The sequence below is a fragment of the Ammospiza caudacuta genome, chromosome 1, assembly GCF_027887145.1.
Source record: "Ammospiza caudacuta isolate bAmmCau1 chromosome 1, bAmmCau1.pri, whole genome shotgun sequence".
NCBI classification, from domain to species: Eukaryota; Metazoa; Chordata; class Aves; order Passeriformes; family Passerellidae; genus Ammospiza; species Ammospiza caudacuta.
In genome coordinates, this window is record NC_080593.1 from 102,797,977 (window position 1) to 102,818,731 (window position 20,755).

At 38.1% G+C, this 20,755-nt stretch overlaps 1 protein-coding gene across 1 annotated transcript in view; it reads left to right on the plus strand.

Annotated features, from left to right (window-relative positions):
• The window catches only part of PIEZO2 (piezo type mechanosensitive ion channel component 2), a 236,417-nt gene that overhangs the window by 180,898 nt on the left and 34,764 nt on the right, over nt 1–20,755 (plus strand). Inside the window, exons 27-35 of the mRNA XM_058820732.1 lie at nt 2,180–2,423; nt 3,620–3,716; nt 5,523–5,682; nt 7,453–7,542; nt 9,380–9,501; nt 10,333–10,404; nt 14,446–14,549; nt 18,885–18,993; nt 20,625–20,693. Coding sequence (XP_058676715.1) covers nt 2,180–2,423; nt 3,620–3,716; nt 5,523–5,682; nt 7,453–7,542; nt 9,380–9,501; nt 10,333–10,404; nt 14,446–14,549; nt 18,885–18,993; nt 20,625–20,693 — 1,067 coding nt within the window. The remainder of the gene's footprint in view (nt 1–2,179; nt 2,424–3,619; nt 3,717–5,522; nt 5,683–7,452; nt 7,543–9,379; nt 9,502–10,332; nt 10,405–14,445; nt 14,550–18,884; nt 18,994–20,624; nt 20,694–20,755) is intronic.

Sequence of the window (20,755 nt, forward strand, 5' to 3'; positions counted from 1 at the left end):
TAACAGACAAGATTTTGTATATTGTAACTGAAAGAAACATGATTTCAGCAAAATTTTTATCTCCCTGAAACAACTTGAGTGGTTCTCTCCATTGTGTTCAATGTGGCCACCTTCTTGGGATAGCACAGAAGTACCTTGGATGCTTGGTGGTCTTCATTGTTTAGGTGTGCTTTGGCTGACTTGTTCGAACAATGTTTGTGAGACATCCACTCCAAGATGAATTCTTGGGAGCCATTTTTATTGTTGGATTTGCTTGCAGCTGCACAGCTATAAAAGTCAGAATGCTTTCCATCTTTAAGGACTGTATCATTTGTCACTTGGCACCATTCTAGTGCCTCCTCCCTTCTAAGAATTCTTCCATTACATGCAGTCTTGTTGTTTGGTTGGTTTAGAGATGCCCAAGGCTATTATATTTAATGCATATTTTGGATATAAGAAGAAAATGTGTAGTTAATATTTTAGATGACTGCTAAATTGTAGCAAATGGCTACCGTTATAGTGAAAAAGTGGTTAGATTATTGTCTTCGTTTTCATATTCTGTCTAATTTCCAAAAGTTTTAATTATGACTGATTATGACTCAAGCAAATGCCACATGTATATGTTGGGAAGTTTGGATTGAGACAGTCTCAAAGAGTCAGAGTTCATTTTTATTGACGAGTATTAAGACATTGCTGTGTTTTCGATCAATTTGATTCCATTTTGGGCTTTTCTCAAAATATGCTGATACATTTTGTTGGTAGCAAAGGACAAGCCTTTTGAAATAGAGCAGTGTCAGGAAAGTGATCTCTTCCTAGCCATCCCACACACCAATAATTATTATTAAAAGAATATCAAACCAAATTATATTTTCTGGAGAAACAATTTCTAATGCACATCAAGTTAATGAAGACCTCCTCGACTGATGTCTTCTTCATTGTCCCAGCACATATTGATTCTTTGTAAATGTTTTATCACCCAGAACCCAGTAACATCTCCAAAGTCATGATATTTTTAGATTTCACAGGCAGCAGATGACAAATTTCTTAAATATTTGCAGGAAATAAACATAAAGGAGCTTTCTTTTTACCTTTCATTAAATGCCTCTCTGGTAAAATGTGTAATATGGGCCTATAAATGTAAGACTATAAATACATACTCCTAGAAAGTTCTGAGCCTGAGAACATCAAGCAGCAGGGGCCTTTTTATGTGGCTTCATACAGTGCATTTAGTTCATTTGCTCCTTACATGGTTTGGCGCAGGTATATGTGCACTCCTGTAGCTCTGTCTCCCTGCCTGGTTTCCTGACAAATGTAGTTATGCAGCCTGGGTGAACAGACTCTGAAAACACAGTTAGATTTGGAATCAAAACATTATAAATGGGAGGAAACTAAGAATTAGTTGGTTTTGCAGTCTTTAGCTATATGTAGTATTTGGTATTGCCTTTGGCAGACATTCTTGTTTGAAAGCTCACCGAGTCAATATTAAGTCAACATTTTAAGGAATCTGAAAACACCAAATTGTTTCTCTCTCTTTCCCACTGTGGGCCAGGCTGATTTCAGATAGCTCTCTCTCAGAGCTTCCTGGTAAATGTTTCAGTAAATTCTATCACATTTCTGTTCTGTAGAAACCATTTTCCCCCTCAAAACTTTTGCAGTTGATCTCCATTAGAGAAAGATATTTTTAGCAGCTGTTTATGAAAACTAGTCTTTTGACCAGGCTGAATTCCCTAGAAGTCATCAATAAATATGGAATTGTTTGCAGGGGTGTACTGTAGTTGGCTTTTTAAAATAGATTTGCTATACTATTTCTCACACTTCTTGAAAGATGATCTCAGACAGCCTTTAGAGCTCCTATATGGCATTGCAGATAATATCCCTCTCCCCTGAATTTTGGTGAGAACGGGATGTCCTCCCTTCCATGGTGCAAGGCTTGATCCTGCAGCAAGCACAGCACCCTGACCAGGTGACACAAGGTGCTTATGCACAGGGAGGAGCTGGAGTGAAATGTGTGACCCAGGCAGACCTGTGCATGAACCAAACCCCCTGACTGTGGTGTTAGTGGTCAGTGCCTGCACAATTATTGAAGTGTGAGAATGCCCAGAAGACCCTGGCACAAGTGTCAGCCAGTGATGCAGAAAGAGGAAAGACAGCATTGCCCTCAGAAAAAAATGGTAACTTTTTCTCCTTATTTTACTTCTAGGTCCTACTTAGACATGTATAAGGTGATAATATTTAGTTACCTCTTCTGGTTTGTGCTTACCATAATCTTCATCACGGGAACCACAAGGATCAGCATATTCTGTATGGGCTACTTGGTGGCCTGCTTCTATTTCCTTCTCTTTGGTGGAGACCTGTTGCTGAAGCCCATCAGGAGCATTCTGCGTTACTGGGACTGGCTGATTGCCTACAACGTCTTCGTGATCACCATGAAGAACATCCTGTCGGTAGGGAGCTGATGCCTTCCCTCTGCCCTCTGCCCTCAGTACTTCTGTTTCATTGGAAGTGTGCACAGAGCGTTGAGCAGTCATTAAAAATTCTTTTTCGGGACCACAGCCTTCTGCAAGCACAAAGCAGTCTCCATTTCAGTTCAGCATTGCTAGGGAATGGCAGTGCATATCCATCATAGGGAAATGTGCACCCATGAGCTCAGTTGGACTCTGTAAAAGCTCACCACCTACTTTCTAAGGGCCAGGTTCTGGTTTCTTTGTCTAATGAAGTCTCTCCTTAGAAGTCTCATGAAAAGAGGAGTGAAAAATGAGTAAGAAGTACAAAATTAGTCCTACTGTTGATAAGTAGTGCACATTTAATTGGACAATTTATTTAAATAAAAAATTTTCAAACTAGTATGAGATGCAGTTGTGTGATGTAATGTAATTAGTGAAGTTGACTGCAAAGTTAAAAACTCCATTCCTGTTTCCTTTAGAACTAGTGTGAAATTCAGGTGGAAACAGATGTATTTGATAATTAAATGTCAAATTCTTCTGCAAAATATGAAAGATTTTTCTTGGATTAATTAACTCTTTTATATGTATCCTTGCAGTGGTAGTGACAGGTGATTAAGACAAGCCAGTAATTTCAATCTTTTTGAAAGATAAATTTAGGTTTATTCCTGGCAGTTGCTTTTTAGCTTTGAACAGTTTTAGTACTGGACTGCAAAGAAGAGACATTTTTCTTTTTACATTTATTTAAGTCACTACACTGAAATAAAATTGATTTATGGGTGGTTTGAATTTGCAAATGTTCTAAATGCTTACATATGTGCTTCATTTTATGCTTGGGAATTCAGTGGAGCTACATGTGTCTTAAACTTGTTCATGTATGTTTGCAGGATTAAGTCAGTGATTTATAAAAGTTGCTTAGTTGTCACATTGCATCGTATGCCAGATGTGTCCCTTTCTGTGCAAAAACTCAAACAAGCCCCACATACCTCCTGTCTCACTAATAATCAAAAAATCAAATTCTGTCTAAGACTAGTTTGTGTGTCACTGGTAAAGCCACTCTTTCTTCCAAGCTCTTTTAGTAATGAGAATAATTTGACTGCCCTCGGCTGTATTATTTCTCATGTAATGTAAAAACATGTAATTTTTCTATCCTTATTACTGCTATGTCTTGTTATATAAAACTGCCCTTTTACTTACAGATAGGAGCGTGTGGCTACATTGAATCATTAATTCAGAAGAGCTGCTGGGTGATTCAGGCATTTAGCCTGGCTTGTACAGTTAAAGGCTACCATATTCGTAAGTACAGCTTATTTTTCTCCATAATTTTCTATAAATAAAGAATCACCTTAAAATCTTCAATCATATTTAAGTTGTGCCATCCCTTGATATATTACCTTTTGAAAAATCTTGGATTTATATTGATTAGCCACACAGAATATTGAAAACATTTCACAGAAACAAGGGGGACACGTATGCAGAGAAAACTGCCACCATGCCCATACATCCACCCACAGCCAGCGTTTGCTGTAAATGAACAATTCACAGATATTGGCACTTAACCCGTATGTGGATATGCAGGTGATGTGATACCCTGGTTTGCTGTACATCTTGAGCTAAAAGTCGGCTCACCATCACTGCATGGACAGGGCACCTTCTCCCAGCTGCACTCCCCGTGTGCAGTGTGGGCTCCCATCCCTCCCTGTGTACCAGGGTTCAGTGGTTCAAAAGGGAAGCCACTTCAGCTCACTGAAATGGCATGAAAGTGGTAATTTTTCTACATGCAGACATAGTTTTGGCAATTTTTTTTCCTTGTGATTATTCTCATGTGGTGATAAAAAGCATAGAGTGGATAATGTCTGTTGCTGGAGGTGAGAGAAAAGATGAATGAAGTGTGGAGAGCAAAACCCTTCATATCTCAGTGAGCTATTAGTCTCCACTTTGTCCTGACACCCTGGATTAACAGTTTGAAAACATCTGCAGAAGTTTTTTTTCGTGTGTTTTTGGGTTTGGTTTGGTTTTTTTCTGAATTTAAAGAGCTGTTTCAGCCTAGTGAGGCTGCAGCAAAATTCTGAATTCCTGTCATCATGATTGATCCTAATAGATAAGTGTGGGATAGGGGAAAAGGAAGTGTATAGGAAGACACAAATTCACAGGATGAAAGGTGCCGAGGAATTCTTGTGTTAGCCAAAACATTTTGGGCAGCAACAGAAACTCAGGCACAGGTTTTCAAACTCCCACCCCAGGGTTTGGGCACAGCAGGCTTTGAAGCTCTTGGAGTTTGAGCTTTCAGAGCTATTAGATTGGCTTGCTTGCTTGAAAAGCCAGCTTCGAGCCAGAGCCTGTCCCTGGAGTCCTTCTACTGCCTTCTACAGGGCAGCATAGGCCATGGAGTTTATAGTCCAGTTCCACAAAACCCAGTTTAATTTTTTAATATCCCCCAGAGAACTGTCTTACAGAGAATAAAGGAAGAAAGAAATAGCCCAGGCCAAAATCTAGGGGTAGGAGGAATGGGATTTCCTCTCTGCCTGTCTCCTCCTACCCCAAAGGAAGCAGTTTTGTGGTTTCAAATATTTCTTCTCTTAAGCAATGGAAATGAGCATTGAACTGAGTTGTGGAGAAGAAAAATAAAAATAATCAGTGGTGACAGTCAAAAAGTCATTTTGACAAAAATAAACCACTTATTTCTCCTGTTGATAGTGTTCTTAATTAAAAAATGAGATTAAAAGTCACTTTGAAGAGAATAGGACAAAAAATTGATACATGCCATTTTAGGAAACACGGAAATCAAATAATTCAGTGTAACAAAAAATATGCCTTTTCCATTCTTTGTTTTCAAGTACTTACTAAAGTAGGGTGAATTTATATGCAAATGATTCACTTCTGTTATATCCTTACTTGTGGGACAGTGGCGCGTAAGGGCATCACATTGTTGGAAGCTTTTCAGTTTGTTGTGAAAGAAATTATGGCACACCTCAAATGAAAATGCATGACAGTTTTTTTTTAGGAAAATCTAAAATAACTCAAACAATTTTAAAGGCTAGGATTATTTAATTCATTAAACATTATGGAAGAATTCTGAACACTGATTGTGTCTTTTTCCAGCAACGAGCAATCCAGATTGTAAACTGCCCAGTGGTGAAGCAGGAATCATTTGGGACAGTATATGTTTTGCTTTCCTGTTGCTGCAAAGAAGAGTCTTCATGAGTTACTACTTCCTTCATGTGGTTGCAGATATAAAAGCTTCTCAGATATTAGCATCAAGGTAACAGAAAATTTAAAAGAAATTAAATTCAACAGCTCAAATCTCTCATGGTGGCAGTACTTAGTTTTTACTATAGGTAGTACCAAAACAGTCCTTCAACATTGATTTAAACAATCCATGCTAAATTCATAACTGCAAACCCAGCTTTGACACAAGAAAACAAATTCATTGAGAATCTAATAGGAATTAAACAATTCTTTCTACCAAATGCTATCTGCTGCTCCTGTTAAAAGCTCTGAAAATGTGTTGCAGCATTCTCTCAACATTGATGTGCATGAGAGAGAATGTCAGAGTTTCTAAGTCTTGGAAAGAAAACATTCTGCTGTTAGAGCTTGAGAAAATTGTCCTTAGAAATCCCATCTCAAGAAGGAGAGAGGAGGAGGAAGACAGGAAAGTTCTTACATCTGGCTTGGGAGGAAAAGGGAGCACTTTTGGGAAGTGTCACATCACTGAACTCTGACCAGGTTTGGCAAGGAAGTGTTAACCTCATTGGCCTGTTACACCACAAGCATTAACTCACAGCTATCACTAGCACAAACATTCTTCTGGTTTATGATATGAAGGCAGATGAGGAATGAAATACTGGTTTTAATTTCCATAGGGTTTCCAAGATATTTTTTGTTAATATTGGAATAAATGTATTGTGGTTTTTTTTTTCCTCAAAAGACATACAGACATTGATTTCTGACTGTATTTCAGGAAAAAAATTGGCTTGTATGTAATGAAATGAAGTACTTTTTATCTTCCTCTTCCAGGGATCATTTTAAGAAGGGGACATGTTTAGCTCCCTATAATAAAATTCAGCCCTGTAAAGAGAGCTACAAGAAGACCTACACCTCCACCCCACATTGCATTAGGCTTTTGTTCTGAAGTGAATTTCAGTTCTGATGCCCAATTATGCTGAATATAATAGCATTTTTGTACTCTTTTTGTACCTCTTTTGGTGTGCTGGGTTCACAGTGAAAACAGCATAAAGCAAAATCATGAGTATCAAAATACGTCCTATATAGGAAAATGTGCATCCAGAATGAAAGAGTAGACTTCTAAAATTATAGCTTTTCTTACTGAATTCCTGACAAAAGAAAGACTTTAGATCTAGGTTACTTCTTTGAGAGGGACTTTAGGACTCTTTTAAGAGCCTTAGAAGTTTATGTGTGAATTAGGAAGAATGGTCATAATATTCAAATCAATGAACCGATTAAATTTCTAATGTAATGGGGTGGAAAGCCAGATTCTCTTGGCACATCAGAAACTTGCTCAAGGGTTTGTTATCATCAGATTGAAAGCACCATAGTTTTCAGAGGGTAAAAGTGAAGCTGAATAAATGCTTACCATGGTCCTAGATAAAGCTGGACCTTGCTCACAACTTCCAGGAGGACTGAGGCAGGGGATTGAGGTGATTATAAAGCTGAAATAACTATGAAGAAATACTGAGGATGTGCAAGAAATCCTTCCTCATCCTTGAACCTACTTGTGTTCTGTGTTGTGATGACTGGTAACTGAATTTCTTGAGCAGCTGCTAGAGGAACATACAGGCTGAGTAGGGTTCACAGCATTTGGCCCCAGATCTTGAAATGATTGTATGTAAAGATGTTACTGTTTTAGAGCAATTGATTGTTTCTTTCACACCCTGGATTAGTTTTGTTTGATGCAGATAAGATCATGTATAGAAGGAACATAGAATTCTCTGTGATTAGTTGCCATAAGGAAGACTTAGAAACATTTAACATGTCCTCTCCTTTTTCTTTTTCTGTCCCATTTCTGATGTAGGGGTGCTGAGCTTTTTCAGGCTACAATTGTCAAGGCTGTAAAGGCAAGAATTGAAGAGGAAAAAAAATCAATGGATCAACTGAAAAGACAGTATGTATTTAATGCATTTATATTTATATATATATATATATATATAAATATTTCTATGCATATGTACATACAGATTTAACTGATTGCTGGTGTTTATCTTGCACTTTCTTGGATAGAAATACTAGCTTCTGGTATTTATCCATCACTTTCTTTTATAGAAATGCTCTACCATTACTAGAACTTTGTTCTGTATATCTGTTATCTGCATTCCTGGAAAAAATTGTTGCATGACTGCTCTTTCTCTTTTGTGGTTCCTCCTGTGGTGTTTAAGTGCAAAATATATGTTTACCTTCACTGAAAATATTTGCTTTCGATTCAAGTGGCTTGATTCCTAACCAAGTGTCAAAGCCCACTCATGACAGCTTCTTCCACGCTGCATAATGGAAGAATCATGGGAAGATTGCAGGGACCGTATTTTCTACCTATATAGAATCACATAATTATAGAATTGTTTGAGTTGGAGGGGAAAATCTAAAGGTCACCTAGTCCAACCCCCCTGTAATGAGCAGGGACATCTTCAAAGAGATCAGTTTGCTCAGAGCCCCATCCAGCCTGACCTTGAATGTGTCTGGGGATGTATGTATTTAATGCTTTTATATATATATGCATACACCATGTCTCTGGGAAACCAGGGACCAGGTTTTACCACCCTCATTGAAAAACCTTTTTCCTTATAGCCAATCTAAAGCAATCCTCCTTCAGTTTAAAACCATTGCCCCTTGTCCTCACAACAGACCCTGCAAAAAAGTTTGGCCCCATCTTTCCTATAAGCTCTCTCCAAGTACTGAATGGCTGCAATAAGATCTCTCCAGAGCCTTTTCTTCAGGCTGAACAACCCTAATTGCCTCAACCTTTCCTTGTAGGAGAGGTTCTTCATCTTCTAATCACCTTTCTGGGCCTCCTCTGGACTCTCTCCAGCAGGTCCATGTCTTTCCTGTGCTGGGCACCCCGGAGCTGCACTGGGGGTGGGGTCTCATGAGAGCAGAGGGGCAAAATCCCCTCTCTCACCCTCCTGCCTACTCTGGTTTGGATTCAGCCTGGGACACAGCTGGGTTCCTGGGCTGGGAGTGCCCACTGAAGCTCTTGTCCAGCCTCTCACCCATCAGCAGCCCCAAGTAATCCTGGGCAGGGCTGCTCTCAACCAGTTCATACCCCAGCCTGTGTTGATATCAGGAGCTGCCCTGACCCAGGTGCAGCACCTTGAATTTGGTCTTGCTCAGCTTCATGAGATTCCTGTACACCAGCTTCTTGAGCTTGTCCAGATCTCTCTGAAATGCATCCACCCTTCAGCTGTGCCAACAGCACCACACAGCTGGTTGTCATCTGCAAACTTGCTGAGGGTACGCTTGATCCCACTTCATCCCCAGACAGTAAAAATAGCACTGGACCACCATTTGTCACTGATGTCCATTGAGACAAATGATCCTAAAGGATGAAGATGTAGTACAAACAGTGCAGGGACAACCAAATCCGTGTTTCAGAGTGGCAAGTTTTGGGAAAAGCAATTTTAAATGATAATAAGATAGTTGAGTGGGAGAAAGTAAAGCAGTCATGATAGCAGGAAACCCAGGTCTCTCTGACCAACAGAGTGAACATCTATGCTTGGTCTTCCCAGCCAGCCCCTTCAGAGCAATGTAACTCCTTCTGTTTAAGGGCAGGACTAAGGACAGTGTGGAATAATTCCCTTAGAAGTGTTGCAGAGTTGCAGAGAGAGAGAGAGAGAGAGAGAGAGAGTGTGTGTGTGTGTGTGTGTGTGTGTGTGTGTGTGTGTGTGTTTAATGCTTGTTTTCCAGGATGGTTGAAGGTGTAAATCTAATAAGATTCTTCCTTTTGCTAGAATGGATCGCATCAAAGCCAGGCAGCAAAAATACAAGAAGGGAAAAGAGAGGATGCTGAGCATGAACCAGGAGTCCTCAGAGGGGCCGGAGATTCGGAAGGTTTCTGAAGAAGATGATGAAGGTACCATTAGCTACTCCTGTACCATATTTCCATAAGGACCTGATAGAACTGCTAGTTGGACAAGTGATAATTTTTTTCTCAAAACTGCCAAACTGCCAGCACATAACAACGTTGTTAGCTGAGTATCAGTTTCAGGCTCGATTCAGAAAAAAAAAAAAAGAAAAAAAAATCTGTGTTATGTACTGAAACAAGGTTTAGAGAAACTGGTTCACTTTGAGGATACTTTTGATTAACTTCAGGCTGTTGGCAAAGAGCTGGAAAGAGTAAGAGGTTTGTTTTGGTAGAAGTCATTATCTATAAACCGCAGTTTTACAAATCGATAGCACCAACATTTTTACAGCAATGTTTTCTGGATGCTGTTCTGGATTTTTTTCAGTCATTGAAATTTTTGTGTGCTTTTAAATGTTATTTAAAATCATGGGCACAGATAAAATCATACCTATCTAGTGCCACATTTCCAGCAGTGACCTGGGATCAGCAATTAGTGGAATTAAAAATTTTTGGAGCCTGAAATACAAGGGGATTTGAGTGGAGGGAAATTTTTTTCCTCTTTAAATTACAATCAATTGTGACAGTATGTTTTAAAACATAAAACTCAACTTTTTAGCTGTTTTAGAGTGGAATGCTGTTTTAACTACTGCAAAAATCAGAGTACTTCTGCTTAGTGGTCACGGTTTTGAATTATTTTAATATTAAATGTATTCAGTAAACCTGACATCTGATGTTCTCATGAAATTTTAGCTCTTTTGAGAGAAAATAAAAATTATTAATCAGTGTAAGAAATATGTTTCTCATTTTGTAAAATTAATATTTGAACATATTTTATTTTAGGAGATGCAGACAAAGAGAAAGCCAAGGGCAAAAAAAAGCTGTGGTGGCGGCCTTGGGTTGATCATGCTTCCAGTAGGTTTTCTCAATCCTCTTACAAATATGTGGATTTAACCCTTATATCCTTGACCAGAATGAAGGCATTCCCATAGCCTGTTTGTTTTATGCCTGATTTTGTGATTGTGACTTGATAGAAGGCTTGGGGTTTTTTTTCAAAAAGTGATTTCTACTTTCCAATCTGCAAAGAATTTAACAACATTTTGAACTTCTGTGTGTTGGAAGCAAAGTTAGCTCATGATACTTTGAGCATTCTTAGAAAAATATCAAATCAGATATGTGCTGAAAAGAATCTGCCTTGACCTCAAAGGTCTCAACTCCCCAATACTGCAAAGCTCAATATATTTAACAATGTGACTGTGAAAGTTTGCCAATGCATTCTAAGATTAGTCATCATTTCCTTTTCATATACCCATATTATACATCTTTCTTTATGGTTCATCAGTCATTTTAGTATCAACTGTAGAAATCTGAGCACCACAGTAAGGCAGGAAGACAGAGAATAGGCTGTGTAGAGCTCATCTCCATCTCTCTTATGCCACTTCAATGTGTGGTTGATGCCAGTTGTTTTGCTATTTCCATTTTTTTTTTTGTGTTTACCTGAGAGAAAAAATATGTCTAGCCTTGTGCACAAGAAGTTATTAGCATGTGTCACACATATAATTGGGGCATTATGATGAAATTTGTTTGTAGCCCAGCCCATATGATAGAGTTCTTTGCTACATTATGGATTTGGTAGAAGAGGAAAACTGAGTAAGCTGCAATCTCAAGTCAAATGTCCTTCAATTGGATGTTTGTTGAATGAAATCAGACATGAACTGTTTAGTAACCTCCGAAGATGTGAAAAAAATACTTAAATGTAGGGCACTGATCAGAGTTATACCATAGAAACGCAGGATCACAGAATGTGCTGAGTTGGAAGGGACCCATCAGGATCATCCAGTCCAGCTCCTGGCCCTGCACAGGCCCATCCCCAAGAGTCACACCATGTGCTGAGAGCACAGAGTGCTTCTTGAACTCTGTCAGGCTGCTGCTAGGGCCACTTCCCTGGGGAGCTTGTTCAGTGCCCAACCACCCTCTGGGTGAAAAATTTCTTCCTGATATCCAACCTAAACCCCCCCAGTTCAGCTTCATACCATTAAAATTATGAATGTCTATATTGTGCTTGGTTGTTTAGTTTAAGAGCTACTCCACATCATAATTTTACACATTTACATACTGCTTCATTTACCTATATGTATTTATTTATAAATTCAGCAGACATATATTTGCCAGCAATGTTTACCAAACATGGGATCTTTATTTCTATCAAGTCACAAGTAAACTGTGCCTCTATTTTTGTTTTTCTAAAGGGCACACTGCCACTTTAGAGAGACCTATCCTTTTCAAAAGCCTTATGAAAATAAAATTATTTTCCCATAATTTCATTAGAACAATAATGAAAAAACAAATAAAAACTATGATTTGTGAGTTTTTTCTATAGAATTTCAAGCTATCATGACTTTGAAGGAATGGGATATGGTCTCTTGTTTATTCATCACTGATTTTGTAGTCAGAAGAATTGCACAGAGAGATATTGACTTTGGCTTTTACTTATTTTGTTCTCATTATTTAATGTTCTTAGGTGGCAAGTTGCATTTTGGTGTTTAAATATTGAGCATTCTTGAAATTATTTACTGCAATAATGCAAAACCTTGTGGGAAACATCACAGACCCTGACCCTACAGCCAGCAGTTTCCTGCCACATCCACACTCAGTGAAACATGGCACTGATAATGGGTGTTTACAGGCAGGCAGACTGGGAATAGACTGATATTCTCCACTCATTCTTTTTGGAACACCACTGTAACTGCAGCATTCTGCACCATTCTTCACCTCAGTAAATGGGTTTGTGGGTATATATATGCATTCATTGAAATCATTCAAGCTTGAAGTTTTTAATTTAGATTTTTATTGTTATTTTTATATCACTTGCTATAATTTTATTGTGCAGAAAAAGACCTCATTTTGTATATTGTAGCAATTAAAACAGTAATGAATTTGGGTCTGAGTAGAGCAGATAAAAATATCAGTGAGGGTTTCCTCATTGACAGTCACTCACAATCTCCCTTGTAGGGTGGTGTGATTCCTCCTATGCTTGTGGATTATTTTTGAAGTCCCACAAAGATGAGCAGGAGTTAGGACCACATGCTCAGATTCCCCTGGGTCACACAGTTGTGTCTGATGTAGTGCAGAAGATGGTGACTGCAGCTGCCCTGGGGAGCTCTTTACCCCCGGGGAACAAGCAGATGATGGGATCATGCTTTCTTCTGCATCCTCCATCTCATCCCACAAAAAGCCTGTACATCCTTTTTCTCAGTAGGAGGAAGCCACATTTTGCAGTACAAGAGGGGTCTCCCAAGCCCAATCTGGCCATGAATTGTGTTACATGTAGAACTGGGTCTCTTCAGGAAGCCTTGTAGGTTCAAGGACTGATGCCGCTTGCTCCATTTTGATGTGTGCAAGAATGCATTATTGCTATTCAATCATACCTCTCTCTTGACCTGTAAAAGGGATGGAACTGCTACATAGGAGTGTCCCCTCAGATATGCTTTAACCTAAAAAAATTTGTAGGGAGATCAATGTAGGTTTATTTGTTTCCAGATCAGGCATTCCAAGTCTGACTGAGTGCTACTCTGAGCCTTTACAAAGCTGTACGGCCATAGAGGTTTTCCCTAATGTCAAACCTTACCCAGCTGATCTGCATTGACAATTTCTGTTGCTGACTACAAGATAGCATTTTATGAAAGAGAACTGCAGACTACTGGCTCTTAAAATGCTTTCATCCCTTCAACGCATTTTAAATGGGCCTTTCTGGAAGGCTCAGCACCAAAAATCCATTTGTTTCATCCAGGAAATTTCCAAAATTTCTTTTCACCTCAGTGCAACAATTAGAATGGCTGGAGTGGACTTTCTGTCCCTCTGCAGCACATTCATTGATGCTAAAAGTCATAAGTGCGCACATGAGGCACAAAATGCCCTCTGTGAGGGAGTTTCAGATGGCAAAGTTATGATCCAAAGATCAGTTCTGGCAAATTTCACAGCCTTACCCTGAGGATTGTGAGTAGTTATATGTGATCATCTGTGCACACAGGATCTGTGTAGAATTCAAGGTATGATTGAATTACAACTATTACTTTTCCAGAGACCTGTAATGATGGATAGATATAATTTTATATAAATACATATATCAAGATTTTGTAAATATTCATCTAAATAAGTGTTCCTTCAAATATTTCAGCTTAAATGTGGCAATTAATTACCATTTTTCACTGCTGAGTGTAATGCTGTGATTTTTATTTTTCTCTTGCTCATTACCTTATTTTTATTTTTGTTTTCCATGTTTGTTCCTGTTGGCCTGTTGCCATCTGTGAAATAAAAACATTGCTTCTGTTCAAGGATATAAGGCCTAGCTTAATCACTGTGTACCTATGCTGTATCAAGGTTTCAGAATCTTTCTGAATCCATGGGCAAAAAATTGAAACTCATTTGCAATCATGTTAATAGAATCCAAGGGATTTGTTTTAGACAAGCCAAGGTTTTCCATTACCTCATCAAACTAATACTATCCCATTGCCTAGTTTAAAGGATTCCCTCAGTGTTTTAAAGAGAAATTCTGTATTTTTTGTCCAGTGGTTCTGTTCATGTAAGTTCATTTACGTAGCTGCTGGGCTTTTTTTTACTCCCTCAAATAATTATAAGTCCCCAATAAATTTAGACTTTATTGTCATTTTTCTCTAAAAATGTAACTTTGTATAACTTGATAAACTTCAATCCTTTTCTTTACATTTTGTTTTATAGGGATGCTTTCCTTAGTTCTTGTATAGTTCTTATTCATGCCCAAAGCATTGCAGACTAACATAAAATAAATTGCCTGAGACCTTTTCATCTCTTGCTTCTTCTCTGTTTTCACCTCTCCTGGTTATGAATTTTTAAATGACTGCCTACCTGTTCATAGGTCTTGGGGCAGTTGAGAATAGAACTTTTCAGAAAAGTAAAAAAATATTTTGTTTCACTTAGTGGTCAGAAGTGGAAATTATTATTTGTTTGAGACGGATAGTGAAGAGGAAGAGGAAGAGGAAAAAAAAGAAGAGGAAGAGCCTCGAAAAAAATCTGCTTTTCAGGTACTTTATGGTAATTTGCTATCTTGTTGACATCTGGGAAAAAAAGTAGATTTCTCATAACACCAGCACATATGTTAAAGCTGCCAGTTCCTTCTCCTGAAATGTATTGGAAATTAAATTTCTTGCTGATTTAAAATGTGAGTTTGCCTTATGCTTTAAGCATTATCAAATTTTTACTGAAACTATACTAGAGTCATATCTTCATTCACATATGCTTGAAAATAACAAAAATGCAAAAAACAAAGGTTAAAGAACCCAAGCTTTATTTTTTTCTGCATTGCAATAAAGACAGTTGAGGAAGCTGACTTGCCTCTGATGCTACTGTGGAATGTCTCTAGTGCTTTTGAGGGGATGTTATCATTCCATGAAGAAATAATCCCCAAAATAAGCATATTTTCATGAAAAAGAAAACATACTTAGTTTAAAAAAATTATTGAACCTAGTGGGCCAGAGAAATATGTCCTTGGATTAGAAAATTACAAAAGGAGACTACATCCATTTATTTTCTTTAATTTTCAGGGCAGTGTTAATTAATATATTTGCATTTTTAGTGCCAGACTGTGCTGATGCAGGACAATATTGTAATGTTAAAAAGATATATGAGGTTTCCTATCTGATTTCCTCCATGTGGACTGGCTGGTGTTAGACAATACCAGATATACTGGATGGCTTAAATGAAAAATGTGGGTGAAGAAGTTGGTGAAATACTCCTACATCTAGACTTGCTTTTACTTATATAAGATTAAAGTTTCACTGGTTGAAGAACTTTTTTGAAATGCTGCAGAAATTTCTCAGGTCTGTAGCTTCAAAAGCTTAATCAAATAAGCAGCTTTTTCCAGCTGAGTATTCCCATCCAGAGGCAACCTCACATCACTGCGGAATCGGCGCATTGCGGAACATTCAACCCAAGCAAGAGCAAGAAACTGCCTCCATGCTTTTCCATTCCCTAAGCCAAAATCTTTCAAACAAAGCTTCCCAGAAAACATTACTGAACTAGAGAAAGACAAGTTTTATTTAACTCGTTAATAAAATGTGCCTTTGATTTCTGTACTGACATTGCCAGTTGGCTACATTGATTAAACTGCATGGCAATGACATGAAAACAAAAATCCGACCTTAATAAAGGCAAAACAAATCTAGATCAAAATAATGTGATAAGTAATTTTTGTTTTCTAGTGTTGCACTGGTTTTTTAAATATATTTTGCATTTAACTTACCTTGGGCCACAGAAATGGCTCATGACTTTCTAGGTCATTTTTCTTTCCGGTTTTCATGCCGGTATAGAGGAAAGTTTGCATTCTTGTTTCTTCTCATTTATAAAAAAATTGGTGACAGCATTTTGTACAGATGCGCTGGTGCCAAGCACTGAGCTAAAGAGGTCTAAACTTGAGGTCAGAAGTTAACAGGATTGTTTCATTTATGCTGGGATTTGGGTTTCTTGTTCATTTCAGTCCTAAAACTATTAGTTTGGGGATGGAGGATCTGTTCATTATTTCAAAATTTGGTCAGATGTTCTGGATAGGTGGCCTGTTCTGCAGGATGTGCAACATAAACATGCTGGATGGCTTTATATAAGCAGAGAATTGTAAAAAACAGAAAATTTATTTTCTTCATGGAAAGTTTGTTCTTCCTATGGTCATCATACTTTCTTTGCCTTCCATCATCATGCACAAGGTCTTAGTAAAAATACTAGCCAAGTGAACTTTGTTGTAGATTCTGTTAAAAAATTATTTGAATGTAGGATCTTTCTTTCAGTGTAAATTGTGTGCAGTAGCCCCTTCAATGGTTAACTTGGAGATTTTAAATATTAGAGAATGCATGCAGTTAAGAGTCATATCATTGAAATTTTAATGTGAACAACATCAATTATCTTTTTCTCATATTGAAGTTTATGAATGTAAATTTGTTCTTAGTATTCTAGATACAGTAATTAAAGAGATCCTATTTATTAATATTTTCTGCTTTTCTACTAACTACTCTTGCTTTGTCCTTCTTTATAGAGAGCTATTGGAAAATTTGCTTCAGCCATTTTAGCCTTGCCAAAGTCTATCATTAAACTACCCAAAACTATTCTTCAGTATTTAATCAAAGCAGCAAAGGTACTTGACATTTTGCAAATACTCAGTATGTGACCCACCCCACAGTTCCTGACGTAGTGTATATATACCTCTGTCCTCGTCTGCATTTTTCCTCTTATATGAATTAATAAGAAAAATGATGACAGCAGAAGTCTCATTCCTAGTAAATGCAATGCATTCCATAACTTTGGTGAGGTCAAATCACAAGAAAGTGGTTTATCCTGTTTTTACACACAACCCCAGAGAAAAAATGCAGACCCAAATTCTCATTTTCTTCTGATACTGATTTACAAGATGGTCACATCAAGTTGCATGTATCTTATGGGCACAGCGGTAATTGATCTCAGAAAGCTGGTGAAAGGTTTGTTAAACACACATTCTGCTGCAAACCCCTTTTCAGCTCTCTACTCTTCTGGCCTTTATCATCACAAAAAACATTCTTGCATCTTCTTTCTTGCCCTGCTTCAATACATTTAGCATTTCCTAACTGTGGCACTGTGTATTATTTTTCACTCCATAGGTAACATGACTCTTGTAAGGAGTGGATGTTACAGATTGAGAGTACCAGCTCCAAAGTCTAAAAGATATGAAATTGGAATTTTTTGCAGTGATAGAAATCTAGACTAGTATGCAACCAGTATGCTCTTAAAATATGGTAGTTACATTAAACTTATAAATCAAATTCCCTTTCTTAATCCTAATTTTCTACCCCCTTCCAAGTCTACCTTTTAGCTCTAATTTCTTTATTCACACTACAATTGTGGCTAGTGTACACTTTCACAGTTAAATGACAATAGAAGATGTTGGCAGTTTCTGACTTCAGTAAAGTAATGTGGTGTTAGCTCATTTAACTATCACCATTTCCCCAGATCACCTTCATTAGAAAGCACCTGTTACAAAGCAAAGGGAAATCAGAGCCTCTGATCCCACACATTTTCTCATGTGGTGCTTGTTTGAAACAACTCAGACATACAAAAGTAAAAGTACAGACTTTGAGAGATTTGGAAGAGGATCTTCTTCTGAACAGTATCAAAATAATTTCCTCTCCATGGCGGTATACATTCACAAAACAAAACAAAGTATTTTTCCCTTTTAAATTAACATCAATTTAACAGTTTTAAAATAATACTTTAAATGTTCCAAAGTGATTTGCATAGGAAAATTCTAAAATTATAAGGAAAATTAAGTAGAAATTTTACCATTCTGTCCTATGAGAGGCAATTCCAGCTTCACTGAGATATATGTGTGTTGTTGCCATCATCTGCATGTTTGTGCTGTGAATTAGATAGAGCTGTTTTGTTACTGTGATTTTTCAACCTCTTGCCTGCATCTGTGTGCTTCCCTGCTCTGTCTCTGCTAGTGGCCTGTGTTGCTTAGAAATAGAAGACAATTGAAGATAGTTACCATTTTTCAATGAAAACCATTAGATGAGCAAAAGAACACCTTTTTCCCTACTTTTGGGGTTTTTTTTTACACACACTGCTGTATAATTTATAAATATTTTGGCCCAATTCCAATGCTTCATGCAGTTATACAGGTCAACAGACTGTTGATCTGAGTGAGTGCTGTGAGCAGGATTTTGTCCCATAAAATACCTTGGATATATAGGTAAGTATTACTGTCTTCATTTTACAACTGGAAAAACAGTAGCAGAAGAATCTATAAGTGACTTATCTGAAACACCATTGTTAAAATCAGGAAGCAATCTGAGGAATTCCTGAGCGCCAGTTTTGGGACCGTGTCTGGATAATAAATCCATGAACATTCCACTGGGACATACAGAGGGGGAAAATACCTAAGCTGTGAAAAATACAGTTACCTGTACATCTGTACAAGGATATCTCTATATCTTTTGATGTTTTAATTAGTGGATTGCAGCACTTTATCTAAAAGTTTTCTTTGCTCTGCATCTTGTCTGTAATGTGATAGAGATACAGAATTGAGAGATTCAGACAAGGTAGCCCATATGCACAAAAAGGTATTAATTCCCAAAGTTCAGAGCATATATTTTTGTGGGTTCTAATGCAGCTTGGGTCACCCACAAGTATTTCCACATTTGGCTTTACACTTACAAAAATAGCACATGAAAACTCAGCACATCTGCAGGGAAGGTGTTTGATTTGGGATTAAAAATATTTCCTTGCCCCCACAGGTCTGAATGCATTTACTCAAACTATATAGTCTTGCTTGTGGCTTATTCTATGGCTTGCTCTCAGAACATGAGGAACCTTGATATAAATGAGTTTTTTCCTTCCAGTTTGTTTATCAAGCCTGGATAACTGACCCTAAAACAGCTCTACGACAGAGGCGCAAAGAGAAGAAAAGTTTTGGGAAAGAGAAGAGAAGGCGAAAAGGATCTGGAGATGGTAGGTAACCTTTTCCATTTAAAAAAAATACAATATTGACTGTTGCCTGTTGTTCCTGGTTGTGAAAGGCAGATGAGGTTTAGAGGAGAAGTGCTCTCAGGGCTGGCTAAGAACTCAAAAAATGAGTTGACTTTGGCTGGTGTTATTTTCCTTTACCAGCCCATGACAAGGTCAGGCATAGCCATGTCCTTCTGTTCTGCATGGCACACTTTTAGGGAGATACAGGGGAAGGTGGGATATATGTAATTTCCATGGAGTTGCAAGAAATGCCCAGATCTTTTGATGAGTAGGAAGATTCAACACATTGCAGAAAACATCAGCTATGTGAAAGCATTTGTGGGAGTACTTGCAATAGTGAATTGTAAAGACATAACTTTATAAAGCACATAACCTGGAACTTAATAGCATATCTCCAAAATATAGGAGTACAAACAAAGTGTTTGGCAGAGCGAGGACATTAGCCTTTCACTTCCTCATATCATAAAAAAGTTTATCTTTCTGTACAGGCTAGAGTTCACCAAAGTCACTCTTTTCAATGGTCAAGCCATGTGCATTCCCAGGGAAAGATGCTGAAGAACTATTTCATTAAGGAGTTCCCAAATACCTGTAGTTCAAGTGGAGCTGTAAAAAAAATTCCATTAAATAGACACATATTATTTATTTTGGCCACATTTCCTATATTGTTCCCTAAAGAAGCTTGAGTTGATACATGAAGAAGAATATAAAGAAATGTTTTTCACTTTCCATGTTGCAGTCACTGAGGAACCCAAATATCCACAAATCTGTAAATTCAGTAGATAGCGAAGGGAAAACATACAAATGTTGATTTGGTTTTTGTGGCAGTGCAAAATCATTCATGCCCCTGAAGAAAACACCAGTTTATAAGTGGTTTATCTTGAACTTTTTCTCAATTTTTAAGCTAGAAAATAGAAATTCAAAAACTTTTCTGGTCAGTATGGATGGGGAAAAGAGGATAGGTTTAATCAGCTGGCCATTTCCTTTTTTTGGCATCTTTCTCTGTCATAAAGAAGGAATTTATAACTGGGCTTCTGCCACTGATACTGTAGCTGCAGTTATTGAGCATTAGATAGAAGGAGGATCACTTGTTTGTCTTTCATTTCTGCCTGTGATTCCGCAATACTCTTCAGCTACAGGCCTCAATAAATGCATGTGGTGTTGTCAAAACAACTCTGCTCCTTCAGGTCAGCCTGAAGGTCCCACTCAATTCCTTCAGGTTTGGTGGGCCAGAGGCAGGAAAAAATCAGAGCAGTGCTCAGGTTGCCCTTTGCAGGAGAGGAACAAATGACATCAAGTGTGAGTCAGCAGAAGGTGAGACTGCTGATTGAGAAAGTATTTGGGTTTACACCACCAGAGGATCTCACTCAGCAGCCTATCTAGTAAGAAAACACCACTGCAAATTACAGGAGAGGGATGGTGATCCTTGAACACCTTCACTGACAGGGTTGTCCCTTCCCTTGAGTGCTTTGGAAATGGAAATGTGCTTTCTGTTGTGGTGGTAGGTGAGGAACCAGTCTCTCTTGCTTAGTAACTGTGGCATTCTTCAGCTGGAATGGCATTTACACCAGCATTTCTGCAGGTGTAACACTCTCTGGTTTGCTCCTTGCTTGCAGGAGGTGGCAATGATGCAGACTGTGAGGACAGCGAGGAGGAACCTGTCAAGAAGAAATCTGATGGACCAGGTATAAAGGCAAAATGAGGGCTTCTGTGCTATTCCAGTGCAGTTGTGACCAGTGGTCTGTCA